The following is a 23578-nucleotide window of genomic DNA, read 5'->3' on the forward strand; positions in this document are numbered from 1 at the left end:
TGATCACTGTAGGCTGTCTGGCCTCAGCTCTTACTCCAGGCACTGAAGGTGGAACAAGCACATCCACATATCGACCTACTAACTGATGGTGTGACAAGTGTGCTTCGACTCAACCCTTGACACCGTTGCACCACTGAAAAAGAGAAATGACTCGCCTCATGGCACACTGACCAGACTCGTGCACTTCAACACCGTACTCAAAAACTACAAAGAAAATGGTACTCCACCAAACTCCACCGTACTCCATGCGTAAGCTATAAAAAGGCACGTTTTGATGCAAAATCAATTAATTATTCTTCATTGATTTAAAGCAGCACTGAAATCAAAATTCTGTCTCTCTCGCGGTGGTTTTTACAACAGTGAATACCATTCATTTAAGAGATACCCTCACTGCAGAACAAGAAGAAAGGACCACGCAACGACGCCTCGTATTGAACTTTTGGCCAAAGTTACGAAAATACTTTGACTCATTTAGTTGCAACCTAAGTTATACCGGTAGAATTATACTGCAGCCCAGCAGTGTTCTGAGAAAGAGAAGGTGGCCGGCTTCCCTTCTTCGTTTCTCCACGTCGACACAGAACTCTCCATCCTTCGAGACCGATCAGACGTCCAACAAGGCTGACGAGCTGAGAAGGACACGGATATTTCCCCGAACCTGCGTTTTGCGCTGTTCACTGGAAGTCCGCAAAACAGCGTCGATCACTAAGCAAGCGCGGCTTTCAAGTAAGGCATCTATTTAATCTATGTGTGAAAGTATTGTTGTTTTATTTCATTTATGATTTAAATGCGCAATTTGTAATTCACAGTTTGCACGGTCTGTGACCGTGACATTATCTTGCTTTCTTTTACTTTGCTTATCTGTTAGATAGTGCATGCACCATCTTTCTCTCTCTCTCTCTAACTCCCTCAATCACCATCTGAACATATACACGTCCACGTTGCGATTTCAGTGCTGTTTAAATATATTGCATTGAGTTAAAGGCCTGTAGCCTGGATTTAGCCCTCAAGGCAAGAAATCCTTTGTCTAGGCACTCATTGCATTCTGTGCCCAGCCCCCCAACTCAATTGGCGCCTAAAACAGGCAAATCTGGCCTCGGACCTGCACTCGCATCCGCTGACTATCCCCAATCTAGTTGGTGCCCGGCGCCCACTATTTTCATTCACGCATATACTCTCATGCCCCCTCCTCTGTATTCCTGAACAGACAACTTCCCAACTCCACTTTGTGCCTTGTTTCATTGTTATACTCAATTGTTTATGTGATCATACCTGATTAGTATAAGCCTTTAATTACTGTTTGTCACTTTTAATAAATGGTTTAGTTAGACTTAAACAATTGTCTTGTCTGTTGTTGTTCCAATATTCCTCTAAAAACAATTTTCCGCCAACCAAGTACTCCAATTGCCTTCACTTATCTGGTTGTTTCATGAAGTGTTATAGACTTTGTAGTGAAATTGTAGTACGTTAGTATTGTGATACCATACTTAGACTGTAGCATAGTGGTACAACTAGAGCTTCCCATTATTTTAGTAATAAATTATAAAATATTAAATACTAAATTTAATGATTATTCAATTTTATGAGACTGATTTATTAAACTAATGTAACAGTCCCGGTTTCACCTACACTGTGCTGTAGGCTGGTGACTTTAAACTACCTGCTGGTGTAGGCTGTCAATGTGCTGTAGGCTGGTGACTTTAAACTACCTGCTGGTGTAGGCTGTCACTGTGCTGTAGGCTGGTGACTTTAAACTACCTGCTGGTGTAGCAGGTCAATGTGCTGTAGGCTGGTGACTTTAAACTACCTGCTGGTGTAGCAGGTCAATGTGCTGTAGGCTTGTGACTTTAAACTACCTGCTGGTGTAGCAGATCAATGTGCTGTAGGCTGGTGACTTTAAACTACCTGCTGGTGTAGGCTGTCACTGTGCTGTAGGCTGGTGACTTTAAACTACCTGCTGGTGTAGCAGGTCAATGTGCTGTAGGCTTGTGACTTTAAACTACCTGCTGGTGTAGCAGGTCAATGTGCTGTAGGCTTGTGACTTTAAACTACCTGCTGGTTTGAGGCAGTGTTTTACAGTGTTTGCTCTCTCCTGTCAGATACAATTCTCACCACTTCATCAATTCTTTCATAAGACTCACATGAATGTGTATGAGGTAGAAAAAAAAACTGCTGCAAATGACCACAGGACAAGGCATTAAATAATTTTTTGCAGCGGCTGAATATGTATATCTGACAGAATGAGTAATTCACTTAAGGCAACAGTATGTTAGTTAATCTACTTTGATGGTATATGTAAGATGTCAGATAAAAGTTAATGTTAGATGTTAAATGTTAAAAAAGTTAAATGTTAGAAAGCTTACCAGTGCTAACTGTACTGTTATTTAAGTTTATTTAAGGTTTTTTCATACCTTTTAGGGGAGTTAGTTGGCTAGTTTTAGACCAAAGCTCTTACTGCTTACTGCCGCTTCAACACTTACTAAGCACAAGAGAGAGACTGCTGTTGACCTGGACACTGTGAAGGTCAGGGCAAGGGTTTAAAGTCAATCCAACATTTTGGAAAGGATCTGAAAAAAGGCAATTCAAATTCATTTTCTAACAAAGCACATGATAACAGCCCAACGTATTGCACTGGATAGATTGCATAAGTCTCTAGCACATAGCCTACATTTTACTCTGGTAATGTGTTCAGTCTTATAAGATGATGTAGTAGCTCTGAAATCATAACAAACTAGAAATGTAGATTTTTGCTCACCACAGCTGACACAGGATAGTTGAAAATGAGGAGAATTGCAGACCACATGTTCAGGCCAGCGTACCTGCTCAGCTGTGGCCTTTAAGAGCTGTGGCCTTTAAGAGAAACACAACCAGAGACATAAATAACAGCGCCATAGTTTCCAGCCTAGTGCCTTCTCTGTGTACCTGAGTGGATTAAGCGCACAAGACAACCTCGAGATTATTCTAGAATGCCTTTAAGGGAACCTCCTTTAAAAGGCTGTGCACTGAAAACTGAAAACAATAGCATGACATGAAGAGTGACATAGCAGTTGGTTTCAGTTCCCTCATCATCCCGGTCACCAGTCACCATTGCCAAAAGGACAACTTGACCGTTCCTTCCTCTGTATGAAAACATAAAGCTCCATTTAACTACAAGCTCTGTAAAAACAGGGGGAGGATGAGTCATGGGTTGACTGACAAAATTATATTTTCAGTGGTTTTGAAGGCTGATATCTCCTTTGTGTGTCATCTCAATGATATAGTGCACCTGCGTTAGCCGACCAGTTCAGCTTGTCGCCCAGATGCACCCCCAGGAACTTGTAGGTCTGCACCACCGCAATGTCCTTGCTCTGGATGTTAATAGGCTGCAGATGTGGCTTAGACCTACGGTAGTCAATGACCAACTCATTGGTCTTGCTGGTGTTCAGAAGAAGGCCGTTCCTCTCGCTCCAGTCGCCGAAGGCTCTTATCAGGTACCTGTACTCCCCCTCCTGCTCCTCTCTCACACACGCCACTATAGCCGTGTCGTCAGAATATTTCTGGACGTGACAGGACTCAGAATTGTAGATGAAGTCTGACGTGTAGAGGGTGAACAGGAACGGAGCCAGCACAGTCCCCTGCGGAGCCCCAGTGCTGCTTACAACCTACTCCTTTGAAGCATTTTCCCACAGACTTACATGAGGATATAAACTTTCTTAGCATCTTTACCAAGATTATTTGCATGTGCTATGTTGTAGATACTATGTAGTTAAAATATAAATGATAAAATATCAATGTGAGTGACGGCATATGTACTATACTACCTTGAGCATGTTATTTCGCTCTATTGGATATGTTATGGTAGCACAGGCAGTAAAGGATTCTGATAAGAAAATGATCAAGGGATTGGCATGAATAAACTGTATAATGGAGCCTGTCCTCAAGCACAATGATGGTTCACAACTGGCATAATATGGCATGTTATTGCAAGTTACAACAGGCAAAAATAGTTCACAGTTGTACTGTTCCTCTTGTACAGTAACAGTTATACTGTTCTCATGTAGATTGTCAGTATATCCTAAAGTTTGTTGCCTCTGCTATCGATGAAGACTGTATCCTGGCATGTGATGCACTTGCAGCAGCTGGGGTGTCAATTGATCCAGCAAAGAGGGAAGCTTTCATCTGCACCAAGCAACTAACTGGGCCTCCCTGACAGCCAGAGCTGATTGTGGGAGGTACCCGGGGCTAAGCAGCAATCTCCATTACCTGAATCCATGGCCACCTTATTAGACCAGCTCTTCAGTTGCAGCAGTGAGGGCCTTGAGAAGAGAGAGTGTGAACAGCCACATGCATGCATGAGTGCAGCAGTGAGGGCCTTGAGAAGAGAGAGTGTGAACAGCCACATGCATGCATAAGCTCCAGCACCTTTCTGCAGCATGGGACAGTGAGTGCACCGGCACACTGCTGCTGGAACATGACCGTGATGCTCCAGGAGAGGCCCCTACCCTGTAAGCAAAATGACGTCCCCTCGACGTCCTCTAATGGTCTTTCCGAACGTTGCAAAAACGTAAATGTGTATGGTTCCCTTGACAAACCTAGGACGTTTTGCACGACGTTCCAAGAACGTCCCGAGGATGTTGCGGTGACAATTGGGAAACGTTTTCTATAGGTCCTGGGGACGTCCCCTGTTTGCGGGGTATCCTCTTCACTGCTCTACTCTTTGGTTTGGCTTATGCCCCTGCCACATCTGATAGACTAATGGAGCAGGTCCTTTAGGATGTACCACTGATAGCCTGCATTTTGTTAGCCTGGACAACCTGCTAGTACATGCCCCCACTCCCGAGGCAGCCCTAGGGAACCCGCAACAGGTCCTCACTTCCACTGAGAAAGCTAACCGTGGTCTAAACCCAGCCAGGTGCCACCCGATTTCCCTATCCGTCCAGTTCCTCTGACACGTTGTTGGACTAAAAGGAGTTTCAGACCCAGACAAGGTAACCTTGGTGCACAACAGGCACACACACACACCAACCTCCCTCACTCAGCTGTGCAGCTTTATTGGCTTAGCATCTTGTTGTCGCAGATTTATCAAGAGATTCACAGACATTCCCAAAAACCGCTGACCACACTGTGTGAGAAGGGCAGGTGTTTGGACTGCAGACTGCAAATGGGCCTTCCAGTCATTGAAAGCTAGTCTCACCTCTGTCCTTGTGCTCGCCCTGTGGTAAGTTTATCTTAAACACAGATTCCAGCAGGGTGGGACTATGGCCCAGTCTAGACATAAACACTTATGAAACATATCCACCCATACTTGTAAGGTCACCACTTCCACCTCCACTCCAACCATGCGTCTCTACAGTTGCTGTTGAGCTTCTGTGAACCAGAGAGACACATCGCTCAGTGGCTGTGGAGCTTCTGTAAACCAGAGAGACACATCGCTCAGTTGCTGTTGAGCTTCTGTGAACCAGAGAGACACATCGCTCAGTTGCTGTTGAGCTTCTGTGAACCAGAGAGACACATCGCTCAGTTGTTGTTGAGCTTCTGTGAACCAGAGAGACACATCGCTCAGTTGCTGTTGAGCTTCTGTGAACCAGAGAGACACATCGCTCAGTGGCTGTGGAGCTTCTGTGAACCAGAGAGACACATCGCTCAGTGGTTGAAGGTTCTGCTTGGACTGGACTTCAGTGTAGATAAGTGGTTCTCAGACTGGAGGGTGCAGCGACCTCACAATTTTTCAATAATATTTTATTATTGAAAAAGGTCATAAAACTGTTACAGGTTATAGGAACAGAAAGTTTGATTACATTGTGAATTTTGTTAGTCTAGAAATTATGTTAAAGAGAAACCTTGGCTTGTTTTTATTGTTTTAAATCAATGAAGAATAATTAATTGATTTTGCATCAAAACATGCCTTTTTATAGCTTACGCGTGGAGTACGGTGGAGTTTGGTGGAGTACCATTTTCTTTGTAGTTTTTGAGTACTGTGTTGAAGTGCACGAGTCAGGTCAGTGTACCATGAGGCGAGTCATTTCTCTTTTTCAGTGGTGCAACGGTGTCAAGGGTTGAGTCGAAGCACACTTGTCACACCATCAGTTAGTAGGTCGATATGAGGTGTGGATGTGCTTCTTCCACCTTCAGTGCCTGGAGTAAGAGCTGAGGCCAGTGCAGCTGGTAGTTCTGACGTGAATTCTGTTGTAGTATTGTCACATAAACAACAGCTGTAGAAGTGGGTTCATTCTGATGTTGCCTTCTAATTGCATGTTGAATGTAATTAGGTGATGACCAGAAAGTATTTTGAGGTAGAACTATAAGCCATATGTTAATACAAGGTCAATGATGTGATGGCAGCATTGAGTTGGTGTGTGTACATGTTGGGGAAACCCAATAGAGTCTAATAGTGATTGGAATGCGATTGTAAGGCTATTGTTTCCAAAGCAATTATTTGCCCATTCTGTATTTGCCCATAATCAGCCCATTAGTCAAAATGGGCGCTGATTATTTGTATTGGACTATTCTAGGGCAGACGGCTCTAGCACACATTGTTAGTTAGTTTTCACTGCCAAGGCCCTAGAGGTAAACAAGCACACAGTGATTGTCACTGCCAAGGCCCTAGAGGTAAACAGTTTAGGCAGTTTAGCATACAGTGATTTTCACTGCCAAGGCCCTAGAGGTAAACAAGCACAGTGATTTTCACTGCCAAGGCCCAAGAGTTAAACAAGCACAGTGACAAGCACTGATTACAGAGATCTAATCTGCCTTTATGAGTTCAAATGTATGTAAAACCAAACAGAACGACTCAGTTACATACCATAAAGGTAAAGGAAAGGTATTTAGCAGAAGCTTTTATCCAAAGCAACTTACAGACAGCCTACAGTGATCAGCAACCAAACCCTGGGCAAACTGCTTTCAAAGCAGTAACAAAATGGTAGCAAATGGTAAGATGTTTGGAGTATCAGATAAAGTGCGTGTGTACAGTATAGAACATAAACAGACTCCTCATACCCCTGTATCACATAAATTCTGTACTGGAATTACATATAATGTTAATTACAGATAATGCTCATCCATATTTTTTGCAGGGCCTTGATTTTGGGTTAATTGATGGGCTAGTTAGCTTCTTGCCACTGACCATCTCTGACCCGACACAGCTAACCCCACCTTTAATCAGTGTGTCAAAAGCCTTGGGTCGTTAATTTCACAAAATGAGTTCACTGAAAAAAGCAGTTTGTTTGGCTATGTTTGAACCAATAATCTTTTGGAGTTTCAATGTCTTTCAGCCCAAGGAAAGGCAGTTTAGCTGCTTTATGCAACAGAATCATGGAAGTTAGGTAGGCTATGCTAACCCAAGTAGAAAGGTGTCAACACTAACATTAGCAGTTTGATAAACATATCATGGACATCGATAGAGAGAGAAACGGTTAATTTAACTAAGCAAATGTCACGACAACTCAGTAGTATTAAGGAAGTCCCATAGTGATCTGTCTATGAATAGCTTTTCCAATTAAAGCGACATTAATATGAAAATAATGAGTCACTCAAAAACTCTTAGTGTTAGCAGTATCAGCTATCTATAATCAGCATTATTATGGACTATTATTATATTTCATATACACTAATCATTTCATTCTGTTGATATCCATTCATTCATATACAATTAATGAAATATCTTCATGAATATAATCTGAAAAAATATATATTTTGAATATTTTGCCAATTCATCCATCTCTCTTGTTTGCTCACTTGTGTAATGCTTGTTAAGCAGTTTCCTTAATTTTCCTGAAAGTCAAATCATAGTGACCCTGTTGTTGGGTCAGGTCACTGTGGGTGATGTGGGTGGGGACAAGGGATTTCTGAGGTCTATAAATATGGATAGTTTGTATGTTTGACTTTAAACTTCTTCTGACTGAACCCAGAATCTCAGTATCTTCAGGTAAGAGATGCACACAGTGCACTGTGCTTCTTTTGGTTTGTGGCTATAATGATTTGAACAATGCTTGTGTTTTTAGGATGATTATGCACATCTGCACAAAATGGAGGAAGGTTTAGATCTTTAGGTTAAGATAGTCCAAAACATCTGCACATAATAGTTAGGTTTATATAGTCCAAAACACTCTTTCCTATACTCTATTTGTCCTTGATCAGATGCAGGGCATTGTTTGGTTATTTGCTAATCAGTCCACCAAGTTGTTTGGTTTGTACAGGCCCTTATATACCCTGATGGAGATCATTTCCAAACACTGTTAATGACTTAAGAATATAATAATCAAGTGCCTTGTATTATTAATTACCTTATATGAATCATGTACTTATGTTAGCAGGAACATGGCTTTTCTGTGTTTCTGCGTGTGTGTAACTTAGATTATTAGGTGCCACTTAGTCTGCATATGTACAAGAGCATGTTTAGACCAGAGGTGATAAGAAGGGTCGAACTGTGCTTCTTCCAATCTTGTGCAAAACTTCCATCTGTGCCTCGGACGTCAGAGATCCACCACGTGGTTATCCCTGCTGAACGCTTAACTTCTGTCTATATAAACCTTGTGCGATGTGTTTAATATTGCTTCACTTTCAGCCTTGTGCTGGGAGTGAGCCCGATTGCAATTGTTGTTTGTCTGATAAATATACTTATATGCAGCTCCGGAGTCCTGAGGTAACTAGGGTGAATTTTCACCTATCATACCCCTATAAATACACTTTTACTGTACTATCAATACCTGCTGTAGATGTCGTAGGTATGTAGGCAGAGAGAGTTTCATCTCAAGATTCTCATCTCAAACTGTAAATGAATTTGCTCACTGCTAGCAAATTGTGTCTCATCACACTTTTGTCATGGCAAAATATCATCTTACTTGGTGTTGACTCTATCCTAGATCCTATCCTGCACAACAGCTCCTGTGTACACCATGCCACATCCCGAGCACAAGCCTCTTCCTGGACCCAGTATGACCCACCGTGGGAGAATGAATGTCCCCATAGGCAGGTCTGATGTTGACCGGAAAGGCCTGCCTGAATTTGAACCTGTTGCAGAGGTTGTTTCTCGTGGACCACTGGATCAGGACGGTATGCCATACTTTATAGAGCATGTATATGTTTCTGTGTGGGAAAAAAAAGTTGCCTGAGAAAAGGAATAAAAGATATGGTAGTATTTACAGCACTAAGTGGTAGGGATGAGAATTGATAAGATTTTAACGATTCCGATTCCATAACGATTCTTGCTTATCGATTCGATTCCTTATCTATTCTCTTATCGATTCTTTTAGGGCAAGGAAAAAGTACAAACGAGTTTATTTACATTAATTTTCTTTTATATAATATTCTCTGAATAGATGATGCACAGCATATACAGTATGTATGTATACATTTACATTTACAAAAACAAACCTAAGAATAGGTCAACAAACTCTCAAAGAAGGGTCTAGAGACCCATAGCCTAGGGATCCTTTTCCTTTGATGGGGTGCCAGGGGGTCCCAACAAAGAAAAAAAGTATTTGTTTTGACTATAATTCCAACCATAAGTAACAGAATGTATAACTGATTTGGTATTGGGTTTCATACAATTGTTGTAATAAAACATCTAAACTCAAAGATCTCATCAGATGGGGGAGCCTGGAAAATAATCTTATCAATTAGGGATCCCTCCCTGGTCTAATTTGTGGCAGTTTAGTGGTCCTTGATATACCAGAGTTTGAGAACCGCTGTGCTAAATAATATTTGAACATGCTAATTACAGTGCTGTTTTTTTTTAACGTGTATTCAAATAAAACTGACATAAACAAATAATGAAAGCTGGTTTACACAATGAAACAAATGGCACTAACACAATAGACTGTTAGAGTTTACCTTCAATATTAACAGATGAAGCGTTAACGTTAGCTGCGCTGCTGTTGCTTGGTTGAGATTCATTAACGTTATCTTCACTCCAGAGCGCTCAAAAACGCGACATCCCTGCAAAGTTATTGCATGCAGTATGGACAAATGTTTCGGAGTAATGGTAGTTTTCCCCCCCTTTGACGAAAGAGATGTTTTGCAAGCATTGCAAGTGGCCCTGTGGTCATCTTTTTGCGTGAAATATAACCACACTTTTGAACACCTCTGCCTAGACTCCATGTTGGCTGCAGTCAAAAAACAAAACAAACCTGCGTGCGCATGACATCCCTAAACGGCAGTTACATCGATACCGGAATAAAAAAATAAATAATAATTATCTAAAAATGAATCATTTTTTAACGTATCTATAGCATAATCGGAAAAAAAAATCGAAAAAATAATATATATATATATATATATTTTTTAAAGTATTGATAGCGGAATCGAAAAAGGACTAATCGAAAAGGCTAACGATTCCAAGGAATCGGTTCTGTAGGGACGGTTCTGTTCCCATCCCCACTAAGTGGCTAGTATCATGACAACAACTAATCGGTACAAAGTAAGTAGTATTATTTAAAACCATGGAAACAACTCATAATAGCCCACAAATTGCTTTAAGGAGCAGTAAGTTAATCTGAAACTAGCAAACTAACTACCTAAGAGGTAGTTCAAAAAAAGCCCAGATGTTAAAAACTTTCTAACATGGTAACTGTTGTCTTTTGGCCATATATTTGGCAATGTCATGCTGATGTCATGCAGAGAGGTACATAGTGTATATCCTGGAAGGTTAATGGGCATGACGCGTGTTCATCTGCCCTTCACATGACACGTATTCATCTGCCATCCAAATGAATTTGAAGGACAACCAGTAAAAGCAATTGTTATGGTAACAAGACTAATAAAATGTTAATATCTTGCAGGTGATATATAAATATTTAACAACTGCACATTTACTTCATTGCTTAATGTCAAGGAATATATCAGTAATTGCAGCAATATTATGCAGTCCATGAAAGAGTAAGAATAGGGTCATTTTTAAATGTAGCCTACAAAACAGTTCAGTCAAAGAGTGTCAAATGTTGTATTGAAATTCAGGATTTTCCTTGTCATTATCCAAAAACATGTTTGACCAACATAATACTACTGCAAATGGCAGTGAATAAATAAATACTAGCACTAAGCACTAAACTCATTTGCGTGGATATGGCCATAGTGGAATAGAATGGACACATCTACATTCTGCAACATTTCCTCCACCTCTGCACCGGTGAAGTTATGTCTGCGTTTGGACCGTGTGTTGTTATGTGCAGATTAAGTGAACTGCATTACCCAGAATGCACTAGGCATACGGTCTGTAGACCTGATGGTTACATGTTGAAAGTCGCTCCAGTAAAGTTCGAGCAGAATCCACGCTGACCGTGTGAGAGTAGTATTCTAAAATGCACTAGACGGCCTAACAGACCGGTGTTCGCTTTCTGCTTAGACAAGATTTTGATCAGTCTCAAGTTGCTTTCGCGTTGCCTGTGGATTCTGTGTATTCTGCACACGTCTCTATAGTTGCATGTCCTTATAAGGAGCTGGCGTGGCGTTTATGTATGCCAGTCGCCAGTGCCCCGTAATGGTCCGCCACGGCCAAAAGTAAATTATTGCGACATTTCTAACATACAACTCAGAACGAAGAGAACACAGTCAGAAGTAGCCTAATCTATTAAATAGTTGCCTAATCTATTAACAAGGTAATGGATTTGTGGCTTAAGACAGGGACAATGAAAAGAAAATGAAATGAGAAAGCCTCTGACACAGACAAGGAGAAGGTGCAACGGCGAGATAGTTCAGCCGCAATTGGGCATCATCCCGCCGCGGAGCTGCATTCAAACAGCGTTTTTTTCTCCCGCTGCAGAGACAGCAAGATGATAACTATATTCTGTGTTGTGTGACGTTGGATAATGACAACTCTTAATTATGTAAAGTTGACTACTAGGATGGCTATATTAATGCCAGTCGGCGAGCCTACTGTTGGTAGTGAATTACTGCGGTCGCGTGGTCGGTATGCGCATCGTTGTGTTTATTGGTTGTGTTGTGTGATGGGAGTATGAGGCTGTGAGCGAACTATAGTTTGTAACTTAACCAAGTCACGCATGGAGCAGGGTTCCAGATGCTTTGCCTAGCGCATTGTCATATCTATAACTAGCCTACCGGTACGTAAAAAAGGAGAGCCCACCCCCGAAAATCATGTGCCGCTAACAATTGTCTGGCGCCAGGTCTGGGTAAGAGGCCTGTTGTTCCGGGGATATACTATTTCGTTAGATGATCCGCAAGTTTTATTTTATTGGCTAAGTGGTCCTTGGTCTGAAAAAGTTTGAGAAACACTGATGTATGCAAATTCAGGTGTCAAAGAAACGCGCGTTCAATTTAAGAAATCAGTGCCCTGGTATTTGAAATGTGTTTGCATTTAGTCATGTTTGATAGAATAAGGAATTGCCTGTTTCAATTGGTCTATGGGATGCTTTTAAAGAGAATATCTTATCCATTGATCATTTCTTAGCAGTAGCAATGTGTGATAAATTCAACAGGGGATGCCCACCTTCTCACTTTCTCCAATAATGTACCAGCATATGGTAATACAGTGCTAAACATAAGCTACGAAAAATACATTTGTTTGTCTAATAACTTCACAACACGATAATGAGATGTTCAATATAATACTGTCAGTTTCATTGTCATTGTCAATTCATAACTTACTACAAAACATAATAAACAGTACTGCCATATCAATTATTCATTAATTTAATGAGAGCTATGTGTGTAAGTCTGTTCTATTCTATGATAGGTGATTCCCTGGTCAACCACTTTATGTATGGAGACTACCTAGCTTTACCATCCCCGAGAACAGGTGGGTTTCAACAGCTACTTAACATCTGCACTAATTATGGGTTTGATTTTGATGTTAAATATAATGCCAAGAAGAGCGTGGTAATGGTCTGTAGAACTAAGGAGGACATGGATATTAAGTTCCCTGCCTTTCATCTTTCTGGGCAAGCTCTGGGGGTGTCCAATAGTACCAAATACTTAGGGCACATTATCACAGACACGTTGGAGGATGATGCCGACATGTTCAGACAGAGGAGATTGCTCTATGTCCAAGCTAACATGTTGGTTAGAAAATTCCACCACTGTACATATAATGTTAAAATTAATTTGTTTAGAGCCTGCTGCACCCCTCTCTATACAGCTCCACTCTGGGTGAATTACAAGAAGGAGAGCTTGCATAAATTGAAAGTAGCCTATAATGACTGTCTTAGGATACTCTTAGGAACCCAGAAGTACTAGAGCCAGTCAGCTGTTCTGTAATATGGGTCTAACCACCTTCATGGCCTTGCTGAGGAACCTTACTCTTCTATTATATTCTTCATCTCCAGATAAATTGGTAGTGCAGAGTGTGGAATTGCACAAGGACCAGAACAAAGCAGCACATCGGACCAACTCCTTTAAACATGATGGCCTCATCATACGGCGGGGTCAGGTGTTCACCCTGACTGTCACTTTCGACCGTGCGTACACTCCAACAGATAAGGTCATCTTGGAGTTTACAATTGGTAAGTTTCGTTGTTTTGCAGCATCTTGTGAAAAGCAGCCCAAAGGGAGATTTCTGACAGTGCTTGACTGCTTAGCATACAGTTTTTAAACACATTTTGACTAAATACTATTTTAAAAATATGAAAATAATTCAACGTATATTTTATATTTAAATTTATATTTGAATTTTATGATGAGCATTTGACTGATGAACTGAAAAGGACAACTTTAGGTTGGGATGATGAGTAGGCTACACTGGAATATAGTTCACAGGGTTGGGATGTTGAGTAGGCTACACTGGAAAAGAGTTCACAGGGTTGGGATGTTGAGTAGGCTACATTGGAATATAGTTCACAGGGTTGGGATCTTGAGTAGGCTACACTGGAATAAAGTTCACTTTATGTTGGGATCTTGAGTAGGCTACACTGGAATAGAGTTCACAGGGTCAGACTACAGTGCCTGTTTCATGAACATTTGTATGATGAACTAGGATAGTTCTGTCTACGATAGAATGATGTCTAGGCCCAGCTTGGTCGAATTGTGGGTAGACATTTGTGATTCAGCTGCTGTATCAAATATCTAATGCTCATTTTAGGCTGTCCTTTACTTTTAGTTACTGTCACAGATTTTTACGATCACTACATTAAGAAATCATAAAAAAAAATGTAAATGCCTTTGAAAGAATGCAAATTAATTTGAATGCCTAGCCTTATCCTTCCACAGGTGATAACTTCCTCTCTGACAAGGAGACTTACATCTCGCTGAATCTAGGAGATAGTACTGGGAATAAGTGGGAAACCAGGAACACTGTTGACGGTAACACAGTAACTGTGGACATAAAACCTTTAGCAGACTGCATTGTGGGAATGTATTGCTTCAATGTTATCGTGGTGACGCCTTTGGGAAAATTTCGGACTAAGAGAGACCCCAACACAGACTTTTACATCCTGTTCAATACATGGTGCCCAGGTAAGATTCAATGACAGCATGTCAATATTTAGCTGTAATGTATCATTACATTACATTACACAGTTTTAAGTACAGCTAAAATATTCATCACAATTGTGACCGTGGAAGTTTAATGTCACACCAGATCATAAAAGAAATGAAAAAAGCAATGAGCACTTCAATACTCTTAGTTTTCCGCAATGCTATATTCACACACTGTTTGTCTTTTGTTATAGAGGATGGCGTCTTCTTAAATAACGAAAGTCAGAGGACAGAGTACGTTCTCAATGAACAGGGAGTAATCTACAATGGAGAAACTGAAAATGTGACCCAGAGGCCATGGAACTATGGACAGGTGAAAAACAGAGAACCATGACACAATGTTATTATCATTTGTTTTGATGTTCAGTATCAGTATTCAGTTCAGTACCACTTTTAAGGGTCAATGGAGCTGAATCAAATGTATTTTAATTTACTGCGGATGACTGTACATTAACTGTAATGGAATTGGGTGAAGAATTAAAATGCATTTCACCACAATTTTCATTTTCATTTATATTTAAGAAATGGATTGTAGGTTTTGTATTGATCATGCCCTACACAATCTTTGAATGTAGTCTGCATCTCTAAAGCAAGTGATACTCCTGAGCAGCACAAACGTGGTGTTCTGGAAGCCTGTTTCTTTGTCCTGAACTCAACTAACATGCCGCTGGATAACAGAAGATATGCTGTTAATGTAGCCCGGAGGGGATCTGCAATTGTAAGTATGACCTGGATTTCTCAGATGTTTAATAATGTCAGGATTTATATGTGCTTTCAGAGTTGGCTGTTTACGAAATATTTCTAGCTTCAGGCTGTATTTTGTATAAAAAAAAATATCTAAAAAAAAGTCCTTCAACAATGAACCCTGAGTCCCTGACCTTAATAGATAGATAGATAACCACCCTTTATTAATACTCCTAACGCACATCTCCTTTGACTCATTATTCATTATTACACAATAGTCTTTCATTGTGATCAACATCAATATAGAATCACTCTTTCAGTGCAAAACCTTTGTAGGGCTGTGGAATACCCTTTGTGTGGTAGAGTCAGCCACACAATTCCACTTAGAACACCGTATAGACCTATCAGGCTTATGGTTGTATGGCACAAAACTGAAGACATGGTTTTGAATTGACATTGTTGCTTGTCATTAATACAGAAAGACTATGCAATTACAGTAATAACATAGGGAGAAGCTGTCAGATGTGTAGTTAGACATTCAGGGTTAGAAGGTGGGTGAAGGCAATTCTGCCGGGCAAAAATTATAAAACTATATAGTTCTTATACCATTCTTACAAATGTCATGAAATGGGACATAGAAAAAGCATAAATTCACTTCGGGTTACCAGTGGTGAGGTCAGGCAAGGTCAAAAGTTTCATCATTTTACACTGCCTGATGATGAAACGATCTGGGATTGTTCCTTTCTGTACATCCTTTTTTGTGTTTTGTTCCTTTTGCCACTAAAGCTGACAGACACAAATACAATAGGGCCATCATTTCACAGCACAATGAACATTTGAGTGCACTCTTCCTCTTCTACATACTGAATGTTGTTGCTGTTTCTGTCATATGATATGAAAGGGTACATAATAATGTAAATGATCAATTATTTGAATTAGTCGCCATTCAATTATGATTGTTTGTTAACATGTTTTAAATCTGATGACATAATATACTTGCACAGATCAACTCTAAGGATGATAACGGGGTGGTGGTGGGTAACTGGAGTAATGACTATAGCATGGGCACAGCGCCCGACTCCTGGACTGGCAGCGCAGAGATCCTTCTGAAGTACCACCACCAGAGCGGCGTTCCTGTGTCTTTTGGACAGTGTTTGGTGTTTGCTGGCGTGTTGAATACCTGTGAGTTTGAGAACTGACTCCATCTCTTGTTTCTGTTGTGAAACTTTACACAATTTATAAAACGAAATTCAACACGGACAACCAAACAAACAAAACACACATCCAGGAACCGGCATGCATTTTCTAGATTACTATAGTATTTCAGAATTACATAATTTATTCCTCATGTACTGACAGTGACCCAGTTTTTGGGGATTAAAAAGAACTTAGAGAAACAGGTTCTCTAAATGAATGAATAAAAATGCTAATTGTTTACCAGAACACCTAGCTTTAATATAGGAATGTTTGTGGGAGCCCCCTTGGATAATATTTTCGCCCCCTCAGGTTTAATTGTAATCTTACTATGGAATTAGCCTACATATTACATGTATGCCTGTGTGGCACCTTGGTCAGAACACTGCCTGCTTACACAAATGTCAGTCAACTAGCCTGTAGCATAAACATTCAGGGAGTGGATTTGATATATCATTGAACTTAAAGTGCATGTTCAGTGCCTATGCCCAGTTAGAAAACATTGCTTAGTTATTTAGATAATCCTATAAATGACATCTAAAAAGGACAAAATGGATTAATAAGCCAAATGCTTCTGTTGCTGTTTCCTTGGTGTAACAGCATCCTTGCATAAAAGCATTTACCCCATATTGAGTCAGCAGAATTTACCCAATAGCATAGGTGGAGATCTACCATAAAGTTGTCCCCCCTAACAATCATTGGAAACAATATATATATATATATTTTTTTTAAATATAGTAATATGAAATAAAAATACGACGACACAAGCGGTGCTAATTATAGACGTAAAACAATGTGTTTTTTAAGTGTTGAAAAATCATGTTCCACCTATTCCTCAAAGTTTGGTTCACATGCTGTTTCCAACGGGCGGGGCTACCGGCAGCTCTGTGTTTCAGTTAATCAGCCCAGTAGCCTACACACGGTCAGATTGTGAGACTGTTTCCTCCTCTGTCCCCTGTCGCTGCCGCTATGATACACGATATGTAAAGAGATTTACCTCATTCTCGAATGCAGTAAGAACATGTAAAGAAGAAGTTTTTTCTAAACTCCATTTTCGAAGTTCCAATCGATATGCACAAGTATACATACGTTTAATAATGGACGTGAACGTTTGCCCGTAATTAACACCGTTACTATAACTAGCTAGACAGTCTAGGACACTGTCCTGTCAGGGGCAGGTTCATGCTAGTTAATAAACGTAGGTCTACATCTCAGTGCCTCTCCAGATCAGTTAAATTAACTGAAGGTAAATTAATGTCATCTTTTTGTAAGGTCGATGAACTATGCTGGTATTGTAACATGGTGTGACAGTGGTATCGATACAGGAGGTAGAGAAGTCGTATTGTAATCAAAAGGTTCGATTCCCTGTCGAGCTGTTTTATAACTTATTTTGAGCATCAAGTTCTCTTGAACTTTGGACATTATTTGTCTGTGAATAGATATTTCGTGTTAGTACATTTAATGCTGTTTAGAGAATTCTAAAATTACTTTGAATTTCTGTTTGTAAATGTGATAAGAGAATTCGGTATTTAGCAGTTTATGCTACCTCTCCTGAAAGCAATTTTTTCATGTCCCCCCCCCCCGGAATTACTCTCTGAAATTTGACCATGTATTGTCCCCCCCCACAATGAAATGGGATCTCCGCCCCTGCCCAATAGTGTTTATAACTGAGGATATTAGCTTTAATTAGCTTTAGTTTTCTTCTAAGCACATAGACCTATGATACCAGATAAGCAATATCTGAATATATTGATTGAATATATTGAATACCAAATCTAGAGTCAGCAATCAAAGTCCCCCTCCCTTCTTCCTGTCCCAAATGAAAATAATATTGAAACACATCTAATTCAATCATTATTTGCAGACTTAATTAGGCCTATTTATTTGATAATCATGTATTTACTCTCCCTCTTCCTTTGAAGGTAGGCTATATGGTTAAGGAAAGGGACACGAGCACACCTCTCCTTCCTACACGGCCATTAGTTTTGTGTTTCAGGGTAGAAACCCCATAACTATGTAAGAAAAGCTTTTACAGTACAATGCTTCCAAATATTTAGATGAAGTACATCAGCTAGCTTTTAGCAGTATCAACTGTATTTTTGCAGGTGACTGCAGGGCAAGTCGTTGAGGTGTCTGGAACTTAGCTCTCTGGTTTTAAACAAAAAGGCTAAAGATGCTAAAATCTATGGGAATAGCACGTGGGCATGGGAGCAAGGACGCTTAAAGCCATGGGTCCTGGAGTCTGTCAGTAATATACCTCCTCAAGAGGTTATATTTGGCAAAGGCTACATATAATTTCAAAAGATCCAAATATCTCAGCATCTCTTTTCTATGTGCTACTTCTCCTCCTCAGTTTTTCGGTCTCTGGGGATCCCATCCAGGGTGATCACCAACTACAGCTCTGCCCATGACAACGGTGGAAATATAAAGACTGATATCTATGTGGATGAAAATGGGAGTATGGACAAGCTTCGCACTCGAGACTCAGTGTGGTGAGAACATTACATAGAATGAGTCTGCTGACACATGGCCAATGCTGTGTTTCATTGTATCCAATTAGACCAGTTGTTTGCAAAGATTACAGGGTGATGCAAAACAGTGGAATGGCTTGCTCAACCTTAAATATATTCAATTGAATTCACTTCAGTTTTATTAATATAGCACCAATAACAATTGAAATTGTCTCAAGGCGCTTTACAGAACCCAGAGCCTGAACCCCGCTACAGCAAACACTAACGGCACGAACACATGCCAGCGACGCGACAGCAGCGAAATTTTAAATCCCATTAATTTCTTGTAGAAGAGCGACTTGGGCTAAGCGAGGAAAGTTTAATCCTATGCAAATGAGGAGCGTTTTTCCTCGGCAGCGGCCTATCAGATTGTTTGGTGTTGTCTCTGACGGTTTGAAAATGGCAGAACTATGGTGTCGTTCGGTCGTTTAATTTGTTAAAAAGAAAGGCTTGGAGGGTCTTGTAAGCTTGGAGGGCCTTACTAAGCCAGCATGTCCTTTGATGCTATTTATCTACTGTGTACACAGAGCTCATTTTAGAACTGTATCTGTATCTAAAGGAATTACCACTGCTGGAATGAGATCTGGACGACAAGGAGAGACCTGCCTGAAAGATGGAATGCTGCGGGCTGGCAGGTGGTGGATGCCACACCTCAAGAAATCAGTGAAGGTGTGTATTTATTTTTTCTACTTTTTTACTTTCACCAGTATTTTAGAATACCGTTATCAGAAATGTACACTCTAAATACTGACTAAGGCAAGTACAAAATTAAATATATAATGGAAATATAATATTTTTTTTCACTCTCCTTCAGGACAATTTCGATGTGGCCCAACCTCTGTTAAAGCCATCAAAGAGGGAGAACTGTGTTTGCCTTTTGATGGCCTGTTTGTCTTTGCAGAGGTAAAAAATGTATTCTACTTTAGAATTGCTAATCCTTCCTTTCAGAGATCTCTCCTTTTATCTAAAACGCTTCTTTCCTCATCAGGTGAACAGTAATGTAGTATACCACAGCACCGACCAGTATGGACAGTCGAAGATAGTACGAGTGGACACGACCTATGTAGGGAAAAAGATCTATACAAAAGCAGTTGGTTTAAATATGTTTGAAGACATCACACTTACCTACAAAAATCAAGAGGGTGAGTTCAAACAATGCAGTGGCGGTTTTAGCCTGAAATTTCTGGTGGGGCAATTTTGTATGACGTCACCGTCACAAAAATAGAGGTAGCTGATTATTATAAGCAGTAGGCCTATATAGACCACTAAGATATGCTATGGGCTGCATTTTGAGTGCCAGCAGGGAGCAGAAAACCTATTTCAAATACATTTCACATGCTTCAGCGCAGGGGCGTAACTATAGGGGCTGCTGTAGGTGCAGCTGCACCTGGGCCCGTGGGGTGTCGGGGCCCGTAGCCGGGCCCAAAGATATACACGTGTCGCTCCACAGGCCCCTCCTCTCCAAGTACAGCGAGAGCGACTCTCGACATGGCCGCCCTCAGTACAGAGTCAAATTTTCTCAGATATGCTTCTGTTCAAATACGCTTTGTTTTTAAGCTGATGGTAGTGTCAAATGCTATATATACTCTTGAAAAGGCAAACTTATCTCAGTCATGGTTGTTATTATTTTTTGGGGAAAAGTAGCAATTTATAACAAAATCATATGCTTATCCTACATACACTATAGAAACTATCAAAAAACTGTTCAATGAAATGAAGAAGTTCTTAATTTCTTTGGTATTTTTGTGATTAGCAATGAGGATTGCTGGGTAATATGTATGTTGTTGTCCAATGTCAAGTCTCTATTTGATCATGTGACAATACAATACGGCTTAGTGGGTATACAGTATGCTCATAAGGTTACTATTACAAATGTAAGTAAAGCAATGACACAGAAGGCTGTTCATGGTGGCACTTATCTACATTACGGGTAAATAGGCTAGAACCGAGTATGTATCATGTATGTATGTATCATGAGCGGGGTAGAATTAATGCATGACAGTATGGTGGGGATGGGTACATGTGGGCCGAGGGTTTCTTCAAGTAGATCAGGTGGAGAGACTACAGCAGCATCCCAAAGCAGAAACAGTCTAGACTAGGAGGGGAAGAAAAGAGACAAAGTGAGTGGGCAGAGCTGGGCTGCCTTATAGTGTATAAGTACTTATACAGTATGGTTATGGTGATGAGGAACAATGTTTTAACAGCCATCGGCATTAGTGGGCAAAGGTCACAATTAACAGGAGGTAATATGGCCACAGTGCACAACTGGCTGGCAACAGCCACAACACGTGTCGCATGCTGTACCTGGGATTCGTACAGGCCCTCCAACACAGAACAACATGCACTGTCTGTAGCCCAATTTTATTTGAGTTACGTTTAGTTATGTTAGCTGATGATGATTGACTGATGCCACAAGCAGTCGTGGGGCTCTCTGCTTTTATTGCTCTGACTGATTTAAAAGAAAAAAAGAAAACACAAATCAGGCACCGAACAAGCCAGGCACGGAACCACACCTCTGCTGTGGGACAGTAGCAAAAGAAAATTCCCTAACAGACAGTAATCTTGCAACTGCTGACACCATCACCAAGTGTATCATGTTCTTCCAACTCAAACAATTGAATGAAATGGGAACCACATATAGATCCCAATATTTAGATGGGAACCACATATACTGTAGATCCCAATGGGAACCACATATAGATCCCAATGTTTAGATGGGAGTTAAATCAAAGCTGCACATCTCTACCAAAAACCAATTCTATTCTGTACCTTCCAATAACTTTTTTACCACAACACACAGGAAGTGCCTCTGATCGTGCAGCCATGGAACGGGCAGCAAACTTAGGTTGTGTAGGATACCGTTCTACCCTCCAGCCAACTAATGTGACGATTGCTATGGTGGTACCTGCTGTGCAGCTGGCACAAAACTTCACCCTGATCCTTGAAGTTAAGAACACAAGCACGGAACAGCAGACTGTTCAACTGACTACAACCTGCAGTGTCACCTACTACACCGGTGTCAGCAACGGCACCTTCAAGGAGGACAGACAGACTGTCTCTCTAGGGCCATTAAGGAGTGAGCAGGGCATTTGTTTCTTATTGAATGTGGTAGACACATATGTTTATAAAAGTTGTAATGGCTATCTATCACTTGATGTGATGAGATGGGAGAAATGTATCTTTATAAACTAAGCTCCCTTTCTAAGAACCCAGTAGCCAAACCTTTATATAATATCTTACAGCCCAATTATCATAGTCTAATATCTTTATATTTTAGTTCTCACAATAGATGTCAACTATTAGGCAAATTTAAGGATAACCATGAAGTGATTTTTGTCTCTTGTGCCACCAATCTTCTGCAGCTGAACAGGTGACCATCGAGATCCTGGCAATTGAGTATATGAAGTATATGGTGGACAAAGGCAGCCTCAGCTTCACCTGTGTGGGCAAAATCCAAGAAAACAGTCAGTTTGTGACAGCAGCTAGAGTGGTCACGCTGGAAGTCCCATCTCTAAGTTTTAAGGTTTGCACATCTACCAATCTACTCATTAGGGTATTCAGCCACTTTTTGTTTGCACAAATATTTGTTTATGAAATATTCCTAACCCATGAGTATATGGTGTTTCATCCAAGCGTGAACAGAAAATGTACTGTTTCTATTCATGTGCATTTGAAAGTAAAGAAGAAAAATGTATTAAAGTTAATGTATCTGCCGTATAGATTGATGATAAGGTAAGGGTGGGCCAGGAGATGTCTGTCACCTTGGAGTTCACCAACGTCTTCAACATCACGCTTACACAAGTGGGGCTACGCATGGAGGGCCCTGGTGAGATGGGATTTAAAACCCAATATTACAAGTAAGCACAAAACTAAACACATTTAACATTTACACAAATACCATGCGTTTTACCACTAGATTGCACATAAATGAAACTTTCAATTCAGGATTTTTTGACTTGGGTCCTATTTTCCCATCTTTTTAGGTCAAAATATTTACTAGGGACACAAATTATCGAAACTGATCCAATATTGAGTGTCGAAGTAAACCACTTGCTTTCGCCACTGGCTCATAATGTTATTATAAGTGTCTGACAACATGGAAAGGACCCCTACAGAGACTTGTTTCTGTTTACCAAACTGTAAGGAAATGAAAATTACATGTATTTCTCTCTCTCTCTCTGCAGTGCTATCGATCCTGGTGCCTCTTTATCATGGGTCGAGTCGTTTGTCCCTGATGAGCCTGGAGAAGGGAGAGTGGAAGGCTGTTTGAACTGCCCTCAGCTCTCACAGGTCTGCGGCATGGTAAACTTCAACGCCCAGCCTTAAAACAGCCCTGCAAACAGCAATCAAAAGAAGATCCCTTGTATACGTTTAACTCATATTCTAATCAACCTGTGCCATGCTAAACTTCTATGCCCAGCCTTAAAACAGCCCTGAAAACAGCAATCAAAAGAAGATCCCTTGTATACGTTTAACTCATATGCTAATCAACCTGTGCCACTCTGTTTGTTTGCAAATTATACGCAATAAAATTCATAACCAGCAAACCCAGTCTGTCTCCTCCAAACTCTCTCAATAAGGGTTTCCAAATTATTTGGAAATTGTTGATATACTAAGGAGATTCTTCAACTTCATTGTCTTACATGCTTTTTAGGTAGGTAGTGCTCTAGCGCTCCATATATGTGATATCCTTAACGATCTACAACAATGCCAAAAGGTAAACACCATGTAGTGGGGTAGACCTTCTTAACAATAAGATTCTTTCTTCTCAAATGCTAGCTCTTTTCCTG

The 23578-nt window shown here is 40.5% G+C and overlaps 1 protein-coding gene across 1 annotated transcript; it reads left to right on the forward strand.

Annotated features, from left to right (window-relative positions):
• The first annotated feature begins 12221 nt into the window (after positions 1–12221).
• Positions 12222–23327, forward strand: LOC105901355 (coagulation factor XIII A chain-like). The gene is made up of 14 exons (XM_031581239.2): positions 12222–12727; positions 13254–13430; positions 14134–14379; positions 14595–14713; positions 15011–15118; positions 16089–16266; positions 18632–18770; positions 19348–19457; positions 19603–19691; positions 19777–19930; positions 21589–21864; positions 22151–22311; positions 22509–22645; positions 22973–23327. The coding sequence occupies exons 1-14, from the start codon at positions 12625–12627 to the stop codon at positions 23112–23114; spliced, it is 2139 nt and encodes a 712-aa protein (XP_031437099.1). The 5' UTR covers positions 12222–12624; the 3' UTR covers positions 23115–23327.
• Positions 23328–23578: the final 251 nt, after the last annotated feature.

This window comes from Clupea harengus, chromosome 15, assembly GCF_900700415.2.
Source record: "Clupea harengus chromosome 15, Ch_v2.0.2, whole genome shotgun sequence".
NCBI lineage: Eukaryota > Metazoa > Chordata > Actinopteri > Clupeiformes > Clupeidae > Clupea > Clupea harengus.

Coding starts and splice junctions, on each gene's coding strand:
- LOC105901355 (XM_031581239.2), top strand. CDS start 12,625: ATGAGAGCTATGTGTGTAAGTCTGTTCTATTCTATGATAGGTGATTCC. Junction 13,431..14,133: donor CATCTTGGAGTTTACAATTG/GTAAGTTTCGTT, acceptor ATCCTTCCACAG/GTGATAACTTCCTCTCTGAC. Junction 19,692..19,776: donor GCCTGTTTGTCTTTGCAGAG/GTAAAAAATGTA, acceptor TTTCCTCATCAG/GTGAACAGTAATGTAGTATA.